Source organism: Cervus elaphus, chromosome 7, assembly GCF_910594005.1.
Source record: "Cervus elaphus chromosome 7, mCerEla1.1, whole genome shotgun sequence".
Classification (NCBI taxonomy): Eukaryota; Metazoa; Chordata; class Mammalia; order Artiodactyla; family Cervidae; genus Cervus; species Cervus elaphus.
Genome location: NC_057821.1, coordinates 19539623 through 19558533, shown reverse-complemented (window position 1 = coordinate 19558533; position 18911 = coordinate 19539623). Strand labels below are relative to the sequence as shown.

At 33.5% G+C, this 18911-nt stretch overlaps 2 protein-coding genes across 7 annotated transcripts in view; one reads left to right on the top strand and one right to left on the bottom strand.

Moving 5' to 3' along the window:
- RUNX2 (RUNX family transcription factor 2) overlaps positions 1 to 3192 on the bottom strand; it is a 233002-nt gene extending 229810 nt beyond the window's left edge. Inside the window, exon 1 of one of the 2 annotated variants that reach the window (XM_043907628.1) lies at positions 2909 to 3192. In XM_043907628.1, the coding sequence (XP_043763563.1) occupies positions 2909 to 2966 (58 nt within the window). In that variant the 5' untranslated portion in view covers positions 2967 to 3192. The remainder of the gene's footprint in view (positions 1 to 2908) is intronic. The other variant, XM_043907627.1, reaches the window with a different exon arrangement.
- SUPT3H (SPT3 homolog, SAGA and STAGA complex component) overlaps positions 1 to 18911 on the top strand; it is a 381938-nt gene that overhangs the window by 41841 nt on the left and 321186 nt on the right. Inside the window, exon 1 of one of the 5 annotated variants that reach the window (XM_043907632.1) lies at positions 1579 to 1840. The exons of 2 other annotated variants lie outside the window; for them this stretch is intronic. In XM_043907632.1, coding sequence (XP_043763567.1) covers positions 1815 to 1840 — 26 coding nt within the window. In that variant the 5' untranslated portion in view covers positions 1579 to 1814. Of the gene's footprint in view, positions 1 to 1578; positions 1841 to 5637; positions 6159 to 6846; positions 8889 to 18911 lie in introns of those variants that run through there. 2 more of the 5 variants (XM_043907634.1, XM_043907631.1) reach the window with 2 other exon arrangements.

Genomic DNA, 18911 nt, shown 5'->3' with positions numbered 1-18911 from the left:
TATAACCATGTGTATTTCATGCTTTCTTGTGATTTAAAGACTATCAGGAGGTTTACATAGACTAACAAAAATTTTTTTCTGTGATTTCTTTTAAATCTTTTACATTCTAAAATATAATGTTTAAACGTGAAATCTTTACCACTTTTCATGTAAAATTATGGTTATTTACTCTTATGTAAAATAATTCATCATAAGTACCTTTGGAAATTGCATCAGTCTTGTTAGTATGTTCTTTTTAAATCATCTCCCTGAATTTTGGAGTTTAGCGCTCTTATTTTAGAAGCAAGTTGTGATACTTTGTTCTATTCAATCTTGAAACTATAAAGTCACTATCATTGATATGAACCACAAGTATTGTTTTGGAAGTCAGTGTTCACACATCACGTTCTGTCGGGCACTATGATCAGTTGCGAAGTTTTATGTAGAAATTGTCTGTCAGCTGATATATTTTCATAAGTAAGTTTTTAATGGTAAGATACTCCATGAGTTACATCTATTTATTTTAACAGACTTCATTTATGATAAATAATGAACAGATTTTGAGTAGCACAGATTGAAAATTCATACACACACACACACACACTCTCACACAGTCACGCATACACTCACTCACACTCTTTTCCCTCATTATTTTGAGGTGAAGCAGTTGGTCAGCTTTGTCCCTCACCTAGGAAGAGCCTGAACTTTTAAAAGTATTTTACAAAATTGGAGTACATACTTTTGACATTTCATTAGGTTATTTTGGTGATCAATTATGTAAAAAATTAAAGCCTAACGTGAGGTTTCAGACTTCAGATAGATTCCGGAAGGGGGAAATGTTTGTAGTGTGATGATACCCTGTACCTCCTGTCCACCACCCACCTGTAATTAGTCTGGTGAAGTGGGTTCATTTTATGTTCTCTATCCAGGCTCTCCAATACTGTTTAGGTGCGGGAAGGGGTAAGTTCCACTTTGCAGAAGAGGAAGACTTAAGTTATGATGTATAAGCATGCATGACGTGTGATAGAAGATTATCTAATTCACTGTTCTCCCTTGTTTCTAACTTGATCAAGTTTTGGTAAATTTTACTGCAGAAATAGTTATGAAGGATGTTACAGAAATGTAAGACTCCCTGACATGATAGAATAAAGAACATTTTAACATATTTTTTGTGACTACATTAATAACTTTAAATCTAATGCTGAAATAGTGCTTGAAATTTGTGTTCCTAATCTGGTTTGAAAAGTCATTATATTTTTAAAGCAGAGTAATATTGTGAAGAGTAACTTCTTGAGGTGCCTGTTTCAAGTTATCCCTCCATATAACAATCGTTTTAAGCATTTTTTCCCCTCTTCTTGAGTAGGAACAGCAAAAGTTTCCACATAGAAACTATAATTATAAGAGTTGTTAATGCAGTCTACTTGTGTATATGTTCTGCTTCCTTAATGCAGAAGTTTTTACAGTAACGCTTATTACCTTCCATTACATTAAAAAATAATCTGTGATTATTGTATTGGATGTGCTATAACTGAGGGGGTCCACTTAGACTTGTTGAGGAGTCACTGCAGCAGTTTTACATTTTTTTGGTAAAATACATAGTACATTTCCTCACCCTTTCAAGAGAAACCATTTTTCTCCTTCAGGTTTAATTATTTCTCTTTGACCGAAACTAAGACTGATCCTCTGGTAGCCAGTTAAAATGTGTGAAGTAGGAGGAGTAAAGGAAACTCCAATCGTTAGTTGTAAGTTATAAAGCAAAGTTAATACAGGTATACACAGCAAAATGATTTATTTTAAGGGATAAAAGAAAATTTTATAAACTTGTCTTATAGAACATGCTGGACATCATAAAGAAAATCTTGTAAGTGTTTGGCTATTTTACTATAATACCATCTTAGCTGATGAATGTTAAAGTAGTTTACTTTTTGTATCAACACTAACTGGAAATTAAATATTAATACCATATTATGCCTGTTTTATTTAAAGTCCAGGATGACTTAATTGGTCTGGCTCTTTTAAATCATGCAGAGTATCCTTACAGAATTTTCCTTTTTATGAGACTAACCGATAACTCACTTGGTAGGTTCAAGAATATGATTAAAAGAATCCTAGACGTTTCGATGTTTGCTGTGTGTTTATAACAAGTTCTACATATGGATAATAGTGTATAGATGTAAATGAAAATTATATAGAAAGTTATGATTGCATGTAAGTTTTTTGAAGACTTCTGTGAGCTTCTTAATATCTTGGATTCCTGGGCAACTATAAAGAGTTTTTAAAAATGGCTGTTACATACTTATCATAATTTTTTTTCAGTTGAGTATATGCTTCAGTTCTGTAAAATTGTTTAGAAACAAGCTTGTGCAGATAGCTTATGATGCAGTTTAAAATTATAAATAGATATCTTTTAGTTGAGCTGGTTAAAATGTTAGTCATACTGCAGGTTTCTTTCTCTGTTTTGCATGCTGGAGTATAATGTCAAGATACTTCTGTGGTCTGTTATTTTGTAAAATTGCTTCCTTTTTAAAGTTTGCTCAAATATTGGGAGCTGCCGGAATGAATACTTTTCACAATACTTTGACTAATTTAGTGTCTAATTTTATTTCAGTGAGGGTTAATGAGAATATTAAACTTTGCTTTACTGTTTCAGCTACCTCATTTCTATAACCCTAGAAAACATTTAGACTAATGTGAGATAATTTAATTTTTTTCTATTTCAAGTCATTAGCCCGAGAAGTAGATAAGTTACAGATGCCAGAAGCACATTTGTACTGCAATTTCATTTTTCAGCTTTCAGTGCAACAAAACAGCATCATTATGACCTTTCATATAATGTTAGCCGGCGAAGCTAGCAAGTTTATCCGAGCAACATACCTTTCTGTTTAACAGGTTCATCTCTGATAGGATTTTAAAATATGATAACACTTACCCCAAAAGAAGTTTTGCTGACATGGTGTCACTGTGCTGAAGAGGCTGTTTGATGCCATAGTCCCTCCTTTTTTTTCAGATAGAACTTGTACCCTCTGTTGTAAATTCTGCTTGCAGCCTTAAACTGAAAACACAAACCATACCCAAACCTTGTTTTAGTTTTACAGTATGCCTGCAGTACATAGACTTGATATTTATTTTTTTTCTGTCAAGAAATTATGTAGCTGGTAGCATGGGAAAAGCAAGGAAACAAAACAAAAAAGAGAATGAGCAAATATTGGAAGGACCTACTATTACTGCATAGACTGTGGTTTAGAGAGCACTCACTGACTCTGTTGGTCTCGGTGGCTGGTAGGGACCTGCGGAGATTAACCATTTAAAAACCAGAGACTTCTTGCTGTCCTCCTGGAGAAAGTTTGCACCGCACTTGTGGTTCTGTGGTTGTTTGTGAGGCGAATGAAGCATTCACACAATCCAAAAAAGCAAAAGCTTTCAAACTCCTTTTTTTTGCAAGCACTATTACTGGAGAGACAGAATCATGTGGTTTGTGACCTCACAGTACTCACAGTCAAGTGGGACTGCCTACCACTGTGGCTTCCCCCCCTTGCTCATGCTCTCTCTTTCTTTCTCTCTCTCCCTCTGACAAAAGGCTTGTGGTAAGGCCCTTCCTGGCATCCAGAAGGATATAGCTTTTTAATTTTTGTGACTCATGAGGATTTGGATAGAATACAAATGCTGAAGGAGCCCAAACTCCTGTAAGGTTAAGCGTCTGTGGAGCAGAGCTCTGCAGTTGGGGGCTTTCTTTTCTATCCCCCCCCTCCTATATTTTTGGTGCCTCCTTCTTTTATTTGGTTCATTATTGTGTCTGTGGAGAAGTGAGCAAAATTGGCTCAAGAGGCGGTGTGTGAAATCCTGAACAACAGTGATGATTTACAATAATTTACATCTTTGGACTGTATCACATTCTGGGGTCTGCTTCATATTTGCTGGGTGATTGGAGTCCTTCTGTTTTTCTTTTTCTTGTCTTCTTAAACTCGTGAATCTGTAACTCATTGTAAAAAAGTTTACCTTTTTAAAGGTCTGGTTGCAAACTGCTTGCTGGGCTTGACTGTAATTGGCTGTCATGAAAGTGTTAGTCTGGGAATTCCTTTACAAATATTAAATCATGTCTGTCTAGTTTATGTATGATCAATATTAGATGCCGGCTCCTACAATAAAGATGAAATATAATTAATACATTTTGTATTATATTTACCTTTATCTCATGGCTAGTTTGAGTATCTTATAAAAATGAATAGCAAGAATTATAGCATAGTTTATTGGATGGATCTTACTTTTCTTTATGCTTATAATAATTTTTTATTTTTCAAGGAAATATACTCATTTTGTATAATCCTTTAAATAGTTTCTTTGGATATTAGCTTTAACAGAGCCTTTGATAGCAAATCTTATACAAATATAAAGTAAAATTCTTATGTTGTAACTTAGATTGTTAAATGTTATTGATTTTTCTGAGCTCAGAACGGAGTGGGTTAACAGAAGCTGTATTTTTTGTTTATAATAGAAGCTTTGAAATAAATTACAAAATGCTGTGTGTAGTAAGGAATAATGCTCACAGAGTATGTGAGTCGTCTCGATTTGCTAATTCTGATTCAGAAGAAAATTGGAAACATCTTTGGGAAACTATCTCCTTTTTTGCCCCTTTGGACATGTATGTATAGAACTCATTTTCTTATTAGGATGATTATATATCATAGGCAGAGAATTTCATATTTATGAATAGAGCTTCCTGTTTTCATCAGTTGAGAGCGATGGGGTATTTTTCAACAAAAATTATCAAGCTGAACAGACCAATTTTCTAGGCATTTTTTGGCCATTTATCCACGCCACTCTGAATTTGCATGTTAGACTTCTTCCTGGTGTGATAGTAACCAGGAGTGGCATGAAGTAAATGACTGGGAGGGTGGGCGGAGACAGTGAATTACACAACATTATTCAGGGTGTATAATGGGGTAGGGCTGGGAAATACTAAGGAAGATATTAGAGCCAAAATGCCCCTTCGTGTGGTCATTCTAGCATACTTCAATATCTGCTTTTGGTTTATATTCGGTAAAGATAAATGTACTAATGTGTTCGTAAGTTTCTTAGAAAAAAATAATTCCACCAAAATACGCTGGGAGGACATGAAAATGACTTTAATCCTTTATTATTCAAATGTCTAGAACTTTTCCATAATAAACTTTCAGTGATCAAAGAAATACATTTTAGTGTTTTATTCAAAATACAGGTTTATCATGCCTCATCATGTATGTAAACAGATTTTACATTGAAAACTAAAAGATTTCATTTAACATGCTGTTATTCGTACAAAAAGAAAAGTCATTCGTTGATTCTCTTTCTTAAATAAGGCGTGCAGTGGGATCCATAGCTCTAATTAATATCTAAAGTAAGTTAAAGGAGAGCTTTGTCCAATAATTTGTGGAGTTTTCAAGCTTAATTCCATATGCTCATACAATAGTGCAGAATTAGGCAATTAAAAAAATGTAGTAGTCTGATAGGTAAATGCTTTTTTCTTTTCAGATTGAGTTTTCCAGTTAGGATTCTGTTACATCTTGTAACCCCAACTTTTTGCTAAATGTTTTCTCCCTTAAAATATTTTTTTTTTTAATTAAGTGTACTTTTACCCTCTAAATTAACTGTGTGTGTGTTTGAATAATTTCTAACATCTATGTGTCTCTTAACTGCTTGTTGTCTTTTGCAGGTAACCCTTCTGCACATAATTTTTAGGTCAGAATAAAGCACTCTTACTGCTTAATAGCTTAGTAGATATTGTTGACTATGACCTTTCTGCTCTGGGTGAGGCCCATCTCATTCTGACTGGAGAACACAGTGAAGTCATGAGCTTTAAAGTTTGTGTATTCATTATCTGCACACACAAAAACACATCCATATATTTTTTTCTTTTTCTAAATTGAAAATCTGTCTTCTTTGGAGTAAATATTACTTTGGGGTAAAAATTTAAAAACAATAGTGATAATGGGTACACATTTGATAATTGACAGTTTGTTTCATTAGAAATAGCTTACCACATATGATGAAGAGAGACTGACTCAGCAAAGTCATTGCAGATAAAGCTCTTGATTATGCTTCACATCAGAAATGAAAACCACAGGGTTTTTTTTGTTGTTGTCTGTTTTTTAAAGACCCTCAAAACTTCATTTCTTCGGGGGATATATGAGTATTACGTTGAAGTAAGTAATGAATTTAAGTCTGTTGTATAAATTATGTATTGTAATGCCATGGAAATGAAATATAGCTTTGAACTTGAAAACAGTTTCACAAAAGTAATTTTGGTTCCCCATTACCTTATGTTTAATAAGTTTGTCAACATTGGTTGAACTTTTTATATTGTATATTGTTAGATGATATAACACTGTAATGTTTTAAATACTACATATAGCTTCATTGTTACCTTTTGAATAATTTTTAAAATTTTCTGAATTAATGATCTATTATAATACAGTCATTTTATCACTATCAGTCTTGTGCCCATTTCTGTGTTTTTTTTTAATTGTTTTAAATGTCTATTTGTTGCTGTTCTATTTTTCTTTTAGTTGAGAACAGTAGAAGCAAAATAGGTTTGATGTAGGAGTGGTATAAATTGTAGAAATCCTATTTTGGCTTAAAATGTTCTCATTGATTATGAGGTTTCAACAGGGAATTTTCTTAATTTATTGTTTCACTGTGGTATGTGGCAATTTTTTTGACAGTTTTTTTGGATTTAATGTATAGCTGTTGAGACATATATAGAATTTACTGGATCTTATATTGATGCTTTGAAAAATGTTTATATTAGTAAAATACATATAATTTTATTAATATTTTAAATTATGATGATTATGAGAGATTCAATTCTACTTTCTTATTTTAATGGGATATATATCCATGTTAACTGCACACACATGTGCTATTGTATGTATGTACAAGGTATTATTTTGTGGTACTTTAAAACATTTATGTGGTGTGTGTATATATATGTATTGTATAAAATGTGATATTTTTTGTAATGGGAGTACTCTTTGTTTTCCTCTGCAGTGTCTTTTAGTTTTATGAAAACCCAAAACACTGCCATATCCATGATTGTTTGAACAACTTCATTTGGTTGGTATAAGCAGCTTTCTGGCTGACCGTGAGATGATGTGGAAATTGGATGCCTAAAGAGAAAGTAGTTAACTTCTGTCTCCCTCTCTCTCCCCTTTTCTTTCCCTTTCCACTCCTCCCACTTTCTTCCCTTTCTCCTCTAGGCTTTTCTGGTTTCTCTTTCTCTGTTTTGACATTTCTATGAAATCTCAAAGTAGATTCTTAAGGTCCTTGTAGGCGATATTGACATTAATCTTCACTAATGAATACGTAGGAGGTCTGCAGCTTCTAACATTCAAGGCGAATTATCGTTATAGCTTGATATAGTACACCTCATTTGTTAGGTGGTATTGGCATCTGATTGCAGAGATTTTCTTTCTTTTAACAATTTTAAGTCCTTCCTCTGTGTTAATTTACTTTAACATTATTTCACACAAATTTAGGACTTTAATTGTGAGGATTACTTTTTTCTCCCTTGGACAGTTTTTCAAAGTACATAGTGATCCATACTTGTTTAATGTTACTGTATAAATAATTCATGTTTCTTATAATTATTAAAACAATTCATCTTCTATTGCTGTCACTTTTCCAAGGAGAAAAAAAGGCGAGAACTTGCAGAAAATATGGGAAACATGCTCATATGACAGCTGAGGATGTGGCTAGGGTAAAGCAGGAAACTCCTACCCACAATGCAATGTTACATATACTACCACTTAATAAAATTTATATCAAACATGCTACTGACAAAACCAAAGAAAAATAATATCCCTGCGATACTAGTTAACGTACTAAATATATCTAGGGAAAAGTGAAACTAATCTTTTGGAACCTTTGTACTTAGAGAATATAGTGAATGAAACTGGGACATCATAGCACATTGGAGCCTTTGTGCTATGGGTCTTGCTTGTAGGTGAAACTGTCCTATAAGGAGAACTTTTTGGATATTCACTTTCCTGGAAAAGACACAAAAGGGCACGCTTTCTTTTTTGATTGAATCATTGCAGTATTTTACAGGGTTCGAGAATGTTGTCATCTAGTAAGAAAAATAAGTTAAATTATGAGATGTTCATCATATTTATTTAAACTCTTTACCCATCCAGGTATATTTCTTTGCATCTTAAATTGGTTTTTATTGCCAGATTTGACATGGGGTTTGAAGTGTTCATTGGAGGCAATTTTCTTTCCAAAGTAATTGTTTTTCTTGCTTTTTAGTTATTGTAACCTACCTATAGCTTACCTGGCCAGTCTATATGCTTTACTAAAGGGAGGTTAGTCTGAGGCAGAAAAACTGATTGTATAATGTCATTGAAAAAGATACAAAGATATCTTTCATAAAAGAAAAGCAGGTTTTAATATCCCTAGAGTTTCTGTTTCAAGTCTTAATTTCCTGTGCTCTTAACTGTCAGACTTTAGTAATCTGGATGAATTTAGTACATTAGTAATTTAGATGAATTTTGAGATTTTATAAGGGAGATTTTCAAATATTTAAGGGAAGATAGAGAGTTTTCAAATTGGTAAATAATGTATAGAAATTGTGTGAGATAAAGAACAGAAGAGACTATGAAGAACAGAAGAGACCAGTGTTAGTTTTGAAAGATTCTTTCTTAGTACTCCCAGTTATGTAAATGGCTACTGTTTCAGACCCGCCACGGTATTTGTCATCTCACCATTTAAACATTAGTATATTGTCTGTCTCTCTGTATCTCTGTTAAGGATGATTTGCTTAATTGTTTGAAGTGTTTTCTCCTGTAGAGACTGCTTATCAATACCAGCTGTAGCACTGTGGCTTTTCTCCATGGACTCATGGTGGTCTTTGGAACCACGTTCTTCAGCTTTGACAGGTGAGACAGAGGCTCTCCAGTGCCACTGCATTCGGGTGAATCTAGCTGTGGTTGGAGAAAGTGCATCTTGCCAAAGTATATGGGTGAGACCACACACAGCCTTTAAAATAGTTATTGTAGGCTTATTTTTAGGGATACATGTCTTGACAGTTCTTTTATTTGTATGCCAATTTCATCGCTGTGTATAGATTTTTCATTGGTTTCTGTAAAAAGGGAGTTGCAGATTTAGGTCTCTATTTGTTAAGTCTTGTGTATAATTTACACTGGAAAATACTTTGAATTCAGCCATAATTAACAATACAGAGAATATATTGAAAATGAATCACTAGAATACTGATCTTTTTGTTTTTATAAATTTGACGGTATTCCCTTTGGAAATCTCAATTTCCCAGTCTGTTTAGTAGTCAAAAATTGCTTCAATTTGAACCTTAAGATTAAATAAATTATGAAAGAATTTGAAAATATTTATAAACTTTACTTGTATTCATAATAAGAAAAAACTTGTGGTTTGTGTTATTCAGAAGTACATATTTTTATAAATTGGTATAATAAAGCAATATTGGTATAATAAAGCATTGTTCAAAATATAAGTTCTGCACTTAAATAAAAGCTTGAAAACTTCGAAACAAATTGCCAAAGAAGTCAGTTTCTTAGTGCATAGGCATAATATGCAAACTATTCAGTCTTTTTATGGGATGATTAAAGCTTTATTTAACTTGGTGAACTCGAAAAATTCACCATATGTTTTTTAAAAAAGCATGTTTTGTCTTCTAAAACTGGCTTTTTCAGTGACCAGTAAAGGGCACGTTTTAGACTTTTATAAAATATTGCTTCTTTTTATAAGATGATACAGTATTTGGGTAGTTAGTTATTCATGATTCCTGTTATTCGTGATAGCAGTATTAAAGTGTAATTTCTTAAGTCCTGGCATGTCTTGGTCATAAGACTTCTCACTTGATCAATGGATGTTGGCTAGGTATATATTTATAAAAAATATAATTAGTTATGATAAGATTGTGGTTTCATTCTAAATATTTTCATAGTGAAAACAGAATCTACTGAGATAATTGGAAATTCAATTTCCTTCCCATCATTATCCCAGTACCTTTCCATTTCTAATGGTTCTGGCAGGGAAGGTCTGGGGAGGTTGTGTTCCTGCAGCTTTTCTAGAGAACAAGTTTTTGGAAAGACGAGAGAAGATAGTATACCCAAAAAGACTATTTAAAGAAAAATTTGGTCCTTGTCACTCAGAAACTGATCATGTACGTTAACCTTGATTGGATGCTAGATTTTTAAAAAAGCTTCAAAAATCATTTTTAGGGTATTTGAGGAAACTGGAATATGACTTGATATTGATGATACCATGGAATGTTAGTTAAGCATGATAATGTCGTTGCGCATTCAAAGGAAAATATCCTTACTCTTAAAAAAGTACGTGATGAGTTATTTTCATGATGAGTTATTTTCATGAAGTCAGTGCTCTGCTTAATCAAATTCATACAGAAAACAGATGTGGCAAAATGTTAACAATTGGTGAGTTCAGGTGAAGGACTTTTTTTTTTTTTTGCTGTTTGTTATAGGCTTCCCTGATGGCTCAGTGGGTAAAAAAATCTGCCTGCCAATGCAAGAGACTCAAGTTTGCTCCCTGGTTTGGGAAGAGCCTCTGGAGGAGAAAATGCCAACCCACTCCAGTAGTCTTGCCTGAAAAATCCCATGGACAAAGGAGCCTGGTGGGCTACAGTCCAAAGAGTTGCAAAGAGTCAGACACAACTGAGCACAAATTTACTGTTTTTCATCTTAAACAATAACTTCTGAAAGGTGAAACATTTTATAGAAAAAGTGTATAGGGATTTGATTTCAAATTGAAATCAGATAGATGGGGAAAATTCATTTATTTGAATAATAGTAAGTTTTTTTTTAAGTGAATATGGATAGCCTGGGGTATACATAGCAGTTTTAGGTTTTAGGTTATAGTTTTGTTTTTACGTTGGAATTCTGTTCATATTAAAACAAATAATTTTCACAAATTTATGTGTGGCAAATGTAAATTGGAAATGGTAAATTATTTTTGAATATCATTTCAGTTCAGTAGCTTAGTCGTGTCTAACTCTTTGCGGTCCCATGGACTACACCACACCAGACTTCCCTGTCCATCACCAATCCTGGAACTTACTCCGACTCACCATCTAACCATCTCATCTTGTCATCCCCTTTTCCTCCCACCTTCAATCTTTCCCAGCATCAGGGTCTTTTCCAATGAGTCAGTTCTTCGCATCAGGTGGCCAGAGTATTGGAGTTTCAGCTTCAGCATCAGTCCTTCCAGTGAATATTCCTTTAGGATGGACTGGTTGGATCTCCTTGCTGTCCAAGGGACTCTCAAGAGTCTTCTCCAATGCCACAGTTCAAAAGCATCAATTCTTCAGCTCTCAGCTTTCTTTATAGTCCAACTCTCACATCCATACATGACTGTTGGAAAAATCATAGCTTTGATTAGATGGACTTTTGTTGATAATGTCTCTGCTTTTTAATATGAGGTCTAGGTTTGTCTTCCCTGGTGGCTCAGAGGTTAAAGTGTCTGCCTTCAATGCAGGAGACCCGGGTTCAATCCTTGGGTTGGGAAGATCCCCTGGAGAAGGAAATGGTAACCCACTCCAGTATTCTTGCCTGGAGAATCCCATGGACAGAGGAGCCTGGTAGGCTACAGTCCACGGGGTTGCAAAGTGTCGGACACGACTGAGCGACTTCACTTTCACTTTCAGGTTTGTCATAGCTTTTCTTCCACGGAGCAAGTGTCTTTTAATTTCATGGCTGCAGTCACCATCTGCAGTGATTTGGGAGCCCCCCAAAATAAAGTCTTTCTCTCTTTCCATTATTTCCCCATCTATTTGCCATGAAGTGATGGGACTGGATGCCATGATCTTAGTTTTTTGAATGTTGAGTTTTAAGCCAGCTTTATCACTCTTCTGTTTCACCTTCATCAAGAGGCTCTTTAGTTTTTCTTCGCTTTCTGCCATAAGGGTGGTGTCATCTGCATATTTGAGGTTATTGATATTTCTCCCGGCAATCTTGATTCCAGTTTGTGCTTCATCTAGCCTAGCATTTTGCATGAGGTACTCTTCAGATAAATTAAATTTGAAAACAGCCATCTAAAAAATTACGCATTTGTATTATAGTAACTCAAGTCTAGACCAATAAGCTAGAGGTTTTTGAGGCTCAAAATAAACATGTTGTTACTACGTCATTGTTTACTAATTGGATGCTTCTAAAATATGTAAAAATGCCTTTAAAAGTAATGATAAGATTCCTGTGACTTTTATCCACAGATTTGTTTTCTTTTCAGATTGTTCTGGATTTAATGCCCAAGCATAAAATATTAAAAAAATCTTGTTAGAGATTATGAACTATTTTCTTTTTATCATTTATATTTGAATTTAGATCTGAGTAAAGGAATAATTATTTTTGATATTACTTAATCTCTAAAACATTCATTTTACCCGTCACTGTACATAATAATCCAAAGTAAACTAGTTTTCTGAGGATTCATCTACATTAGCTAGACTGACTATTGGGTGGTGATGATGATTACAACAAATGAGCAGGAAAAGGACCCATTATTTCTTTTCATTGGTAAAGACCAGTTGAACCCATATTTTGATCTGAACTTGATAGTGTATAAAATTAATAGTGTATTAATACTTTAAAATAAATGATGTGTTAATACTTAGTATATAAATACTTAAAATATGTGGTAATACCTTAAAATAAATGAGGTATATATAAAATGAGTTTTTTGGGTTTTTTTAGTATTTATTTTTGTTTATTTATTTGGATGCCCCATGTCTTAGTTGTGGCATGTGGGATCTAGTTCCCTGACCAGGGATCAAACCTTGCCGCCTTGCATTGGGAGTGTGGAGTCTTAGCCACTGGACCACCAGGGAAGTCCCAAAATGATATAGTTTTAAGCAAAAGTTTACAGTTCATATTCTTAAACACCTTATTTTATCCACGATTATTTTAAGCAATTCCAGTTATTACATACCTAACTAAAGATCAGATAGTTGAAAAAATTAGTGCTATATAAATCTCATAAAATTTTATTGTAAAAGAGCAGTCTCCCTCTCTTTTTTCTCCCCTGTAAGCTCTTGGTCTTTGCCTATTTATCCTCATTTATTATTAAGTTCTAACATGATTGTTTTTATACTACTCCCCTTTCCCCAATATTTAATTATAAGACAGACACATAAATCATGACAAGTCATGAGACTAACCTGTCTGGGAAGTAAGCAGAAGCCTCAAAAAGCATCCTCCAAGGTCATTTAAATGGATTCAAACTCCCCTGTCTACCTTAATAGTTTTTAAAAGGCATCACTGTTTTGAAAGTAGTTTAACAAACAGGAGGAACAGTTTATTAACCTTACTTTGTTTTAAAAGTTAAGGAAATGTTTAATATTAGGGAAGATTTTTATCCAAAATTAATTCATAACAGTTTTGGCATTTAAAGTTATAATGTTCATTAATAGGAAGATTAACTTTTGAGGAATAAAACCTGGCCTAAAATTTAATGGTTATATACAGATTTATTTATTATGTTTTGCTTTCTCTTTGTACCATTTTAAATATCCGGAGTTCTTGTCCTTTTAGCTATCAACTAATATTTTTTTTTTTTCAACTAATATTTTTTAAAAAATTAGGACTCCTGAAGGTTGCATGTTTCTGGAAGAGCATAGAGATTATTCTATGTAATTGGTATATATGACAGCATTGATCTGTAGTTATTTACTGCATGAAATCTTTATAAAGCTTAACAGTGGAAATGTGAGAAAGAACCACTTAAAAACTTGATAGGTTTTATTTTTCAGAGCCATTTTTATTTTTATAGAAATTTGAGCAGAAAGTACAGAGTTCCTAATATGCTTCCATCAGCCTTCAATTTTCCTTGCTAATATTAACTTCTTGCAGTGGGGCTTTGTGTTTGTTACAATTGATGAACCAGTATTGATATGTTATCTCCTAAAGTCAGTAGTTTATATTAGGCATCATTCTTCATGTTGTGCAGTTCTGAGGCTTGATCAAATGCCTCATGTTATATATCCATTATTATAGTATGATACAGAATATTTTTTCTAGAAATTGCCATAAAATTTTGGTTAAATATGCATATCAAAATTTAACATCTTAACTATTTTAGGAACTGGTGTTTTACTCTTTTTCAGTGCTTTTTCAGAATGTCATAAAGTTGGAATCATACAAAATTAAGCCTTTTCAGGCTGAATTCTTCCACTTAGCAGTGTTCATTTAGCTTCTTCTATGTCTTTTTTTGTGACTTAAAAGCTGATTTCCTTTTACTTCTGAAAAATATTTCATTGTATGGATATACTGCAGTTTGTTTATCAATTTATGTATTGAAGGAAATGTTGGTTTCTTCCAGTTTCTGGCTGCTATAAACATGAGTGCTGGTTTTTTTGTGGATGTAAGTTTTCAAATCATTTGAGTAAACACTTAGGAACGTGATTTCTAGATTGTTTGCTAGGTCATGCTTAACTTTGTAAGAAACTGACAAACTGTCATCCAAAGCGGCTGCATCGTTTTGTGTTCACAGCAGTAAAGAATCGCTTCCATTGCTCCCTGCTCGTCAGATTTGCTGTTCTCAGGGTTTTAGATTTTAGCTATTCTGCTAAGTGTGTAGTGATACCTCATCATTGTTTTAATTTGTAGTTCCTTAATGGCAAATGGTGTTGAGCAACTTTTCATGTGCTTGTTTGCCATTTATATCTCTTAAGGAGGTATCTGTTCAGATCTTTCCCCCATTTTAAATTAAAATCTTTTAAATTGACTTTTAAGAGTTCTTTGTATATACCACATTTTGTTTATACATTCATTTGTTGATGGACACTTGAATTATTTCTACCTTTAGGTCATTATGAATAATGCTGTAATTGAACATTGATATACCTTCATGTTCTTTCCTTGGCTTATTGCATTAGCTGGAACTTCTCATATGATGCTGAATAGGAGTGATGAAAGGTAATATCCTTGCCTTGTTACTGATCTTAGGGAGGAAAGCATCTAGTTTCTCACCATCAAGTATGACATTAACTATGGAGTATTTTGCATATATTTGTTATCAAGTTGAAGAATTTTAATTTGCTGAGAATTTTTATCATGAATAGGTGTTGGATTTTGTCAAATTTTATCTATTGATAGGAGCATATGGCCTTTAGTCTTTTGGTATGATGGATTAGATATGCTGATTCTCAAATAATTCCCATTTGGTTGTGGTGAATACTTCTTTTTATACATTATTGAATTTTATGGAGTTTTTTTTTTTTTCATTTATGTTCATGGAAGATGTAATTATGTATTTTTCCTTACTTATAGTGTCTTTGTCTGGTAATAGAGAATGGTGGCCTCATAGAATGAGTTAGGCAGTATTCCCTCTGGATCAGATTGTAGAGAATTGCAGATAATTTCTTCCTTAAATTTGCTAGAATTCACCAGTGCAACCATCTGGACCTGGCTTTTTCTGTTTTGTAAGATTATTAATTATTCATTCAATTTTTTTTTTCATTCAATTTTTAAAATAGACATTGTCCTATTCAGATGATCTGTTTGTCATTGTGTAAGTTTTGGTAGCCTATGTCTTTCAAGGAATTGATAGTAGTCTAAAATGAGAATTCTTTGCAAGTGACTGAGGGCATGCTTTTATATAAAAAAAAAATTTAAGGAAGAGGATAAGGCAACAAAAGGCCACCACTGTAGAAGAAATGAAGAATGCTTTTTCTGATTTGTTTTTGTTGTTCAGTTGTGAAGTTGTGTCTGACTCTTTGCATCCCTGTTGACTGTAGCACGCCAGGCTCTGCAGTCCTTCACTAACTCCTGGAGTTTGCTCAGATTCATGTCCATTGAGTTGGTGATACTACCTAACCATCTCATCCTCTACCACTCGCTTCTCCTTTTGCCTTCAGTCTTTCCCAGCATCAGGGTCTTTCCAGTGAATCAGCTCTTTGCATTAGGTAGTCCAAGTATTTGAAATTCAACTTCAACATCAGTCCTTCAGTGAACATCCAGGGTTGATTTCCTTTAGTATTGACTGGTTGGATCTCCTTGCAGTCCAAGGGCCTCTCAAAAGTCTTCTCCAGCACCACAGTTCAAAAGCTTCAGTTCTTTAGCTCTCAGCCTTCTCTGTGGTCCAACTCTCACATCTGTACCTGACTACTGAAAAAACCATAGTGTTGAGTATATGGACCTTTTTTGGCAAAGTGATGTCTCTGCTTTTTTTAATATGCTGTCTAGTTTTGTCATAGCTTTCATTCCAGGGAGCAAGCATCTTAATTTCATAGCTGTAGTCACTGTCTGCACTGATTTTGGAGCCCAAGAAAAGAAAATCTGTCATTGCTTCCACTTTTTCCCCTTCTATTTGCCATGAAGTGATGGAACTGGATGCCATGATCTTAGTTTTTTGAATGTTGTGTTTTAAGCCAGCGTTTTCACTCTCGTCTTTTACCCATATCAAGAGGCAGTTTAGTTCTTCACTTTCTGCCATTAGAGTGGTATCATCTGCATGTCTGAGGTTGTTGATATTTCCCTTGGCAGTCTTCATTCCAGCTTGTGATTCATCCAGCCCAGCATTTTGCATGATGTACTCTGAAGTTAAGTTAAATAAACAAGGTGACAGTATACAGCGTTGTTGTAGTTCATTCCCAATTTTGAACCAGTCATTTGTTTCATGTCCAGTTCTAAGTGTTGCTTCTTGACCTGCATACAGGTTTCCCCAAAGACAGGTCAGGTGGTCTGGTCTTGTGATCCACACGGTCTTAGGTTTTAGCAGAAGTAGATGTTTTAGTAGAAGTAGATTCTCTTGCTTTCTGCATGATCCAGTGAATGTTGTTCTTTTCCTTTCTTTTCTTTGATTGTGGCCAGCCTTGTGGTTGTGAACCACACTGTTCTTTAAAATTGAACTAACACTCATTCTAAGATTGTAAGGATCATTTAAATAACTTGGCAGATAAAATATTTGGCATATTACAGAGTATTATACATTTACCTTTACTTTTTATGTTGTGATGTGCAGTTCAAACTGAAATTGGATTTAAACCATAGGTATGTTTCTTAGTTTTTACAAGACATGTATAGAAAGGGAATCATAAAACTAGATTATGATCAACCATTGGGCAAACTAATTGAAGCCTACAGAATTAAGTTTTTGGTTATTCCTTTTTACTTTTAAAATATATTATTCTTGATAACAGTTTCTGTATAAGATGGCTGAGAATCTATTTCATTTTCAATGCCTGTTTGTTGGCAGAAGGGCTGCTTTCACTAAAATTTGCCATTGGTAGGCTTTGTTGTACATCGTGTTTATATTAATTTAGAAAATGGCAAAATGTTGCATAATATGAAGAACAGAGGCACTCGTAATTCTTTTTCCTAGAGATAAAAGTTTAAATTAGCCTTTTTTTTTTTTTGCATGTATTTGAGGCATACATATGTATATGTATGTGATGTTTTAATTTAATTTTTAAGTTAACATTGTGGTATGTTTTCTAAATATATTAGAAATCTCTAGTACCATTTTAGTTGCTATATAGTGTTCCTTCTTGTAGGTGTTATAGCATTTTCATATGGTTGAACTATTATTTCTGTAGTTTGTATATTTAACACCTTTTTTTTTTGTATTTGGGTCTTCAATTATTTTAAGGTTTCTTTAATTTCAGGGGTTACCTCTTTTAGAACCTGTTACTGCTTTTGTTTTTAAATAGTCATCAGTTTAATATCATTGCTTTATATAATTCAATGAAGCATCTTTACTTATTTTGATGCTTTTTAAACTGGAAACTTCTGTGATTTTATGGCTTTTTACCAGGGATAATCAAAAGTCATAAGATTAAAATGAACCATATTTTGGAAACATCATTTTTAAGTTTGGGTAACTTTAAAAATATAATTTAATGTGGATGTGTTATGAGATCAAGGTTAAGTTAGAAGGACATTTAAATATAGAACTGGAGATTTAAAAAAAATTTGATAAATTTTGATAGGGAGCTTTGAGAAATAAATTGGTTTAGTTTGCAATACATAAGATTTTCAAAATTTATCATTTAGTTCATTTATCATTTAGTTCATAAAATAATGAGTATGCTGCTAATCTCCAATCATGTATTTTTCTCATTTGAGCAGACCAAGTAGCTGTGTATGTTTTACAATGTATTGTTTTGGACTTCTGAGTTATGTGTCATTAAAATTAGATAACATTTTAATAAATATTCTTTACACATGTTAGGCATATCTTGTAAGATTTGTTTCTGGTTTTTGTAAACGATTTGGTATTTTACAGATAAATCAAGTGTGTGGAAACTTCCGCACAGATGTGTGGAAATTAACTGTGAAACATCTTTAATTCTCCTCTTCAATCCATTTTTCCTTCATTTAAGTAACTAAAATTAAATAAGAAAGAATTTTAGTTTTTCCTGACTGTGAAACTTACACATGTTGAAGTGTAGAAAACAAAATTTTCCATTGGCACCATCATTCTTCCAGTCATTCAGTTTGCTATTTTGTTCTTTGACTGCTTCGTTTTTTTAATTCTTATCACTTGTTTCTCTGTATCCTTTCTTTTCCTTCCATTTTTCCAACTTGGTTTAGACTCAGAACTTCCCTACTTTTGTCTTATGAATTATGACCTCATTCCTCTGTCTCCAAATTTATGCACTCTAGTACTTAAAATTTTTTCTTTTATTACTACAGACCTCTTATATACTTATATATAGTTAGGTTACATGCTTGTTCTAAGTAACAGCACTAAACATTATATCCTGAAGTTGTTTCTCACTGTCTGTGCTTCTTTTTATTCCGTTGGCTTCTTTGTCTCCACTTTCTCAAGTCCTGGTCATCCTCCAAGTTTTCACAAACCTTTCTGTAAAACTGGTTAGTGAACTTCAGAGTGAGAACCGCATGAGGCTATAGAAAGCTAACCACTCTGGACTTTGTCAAAACTATGTTCTAGCCCCAGCTCTGCTGATGATC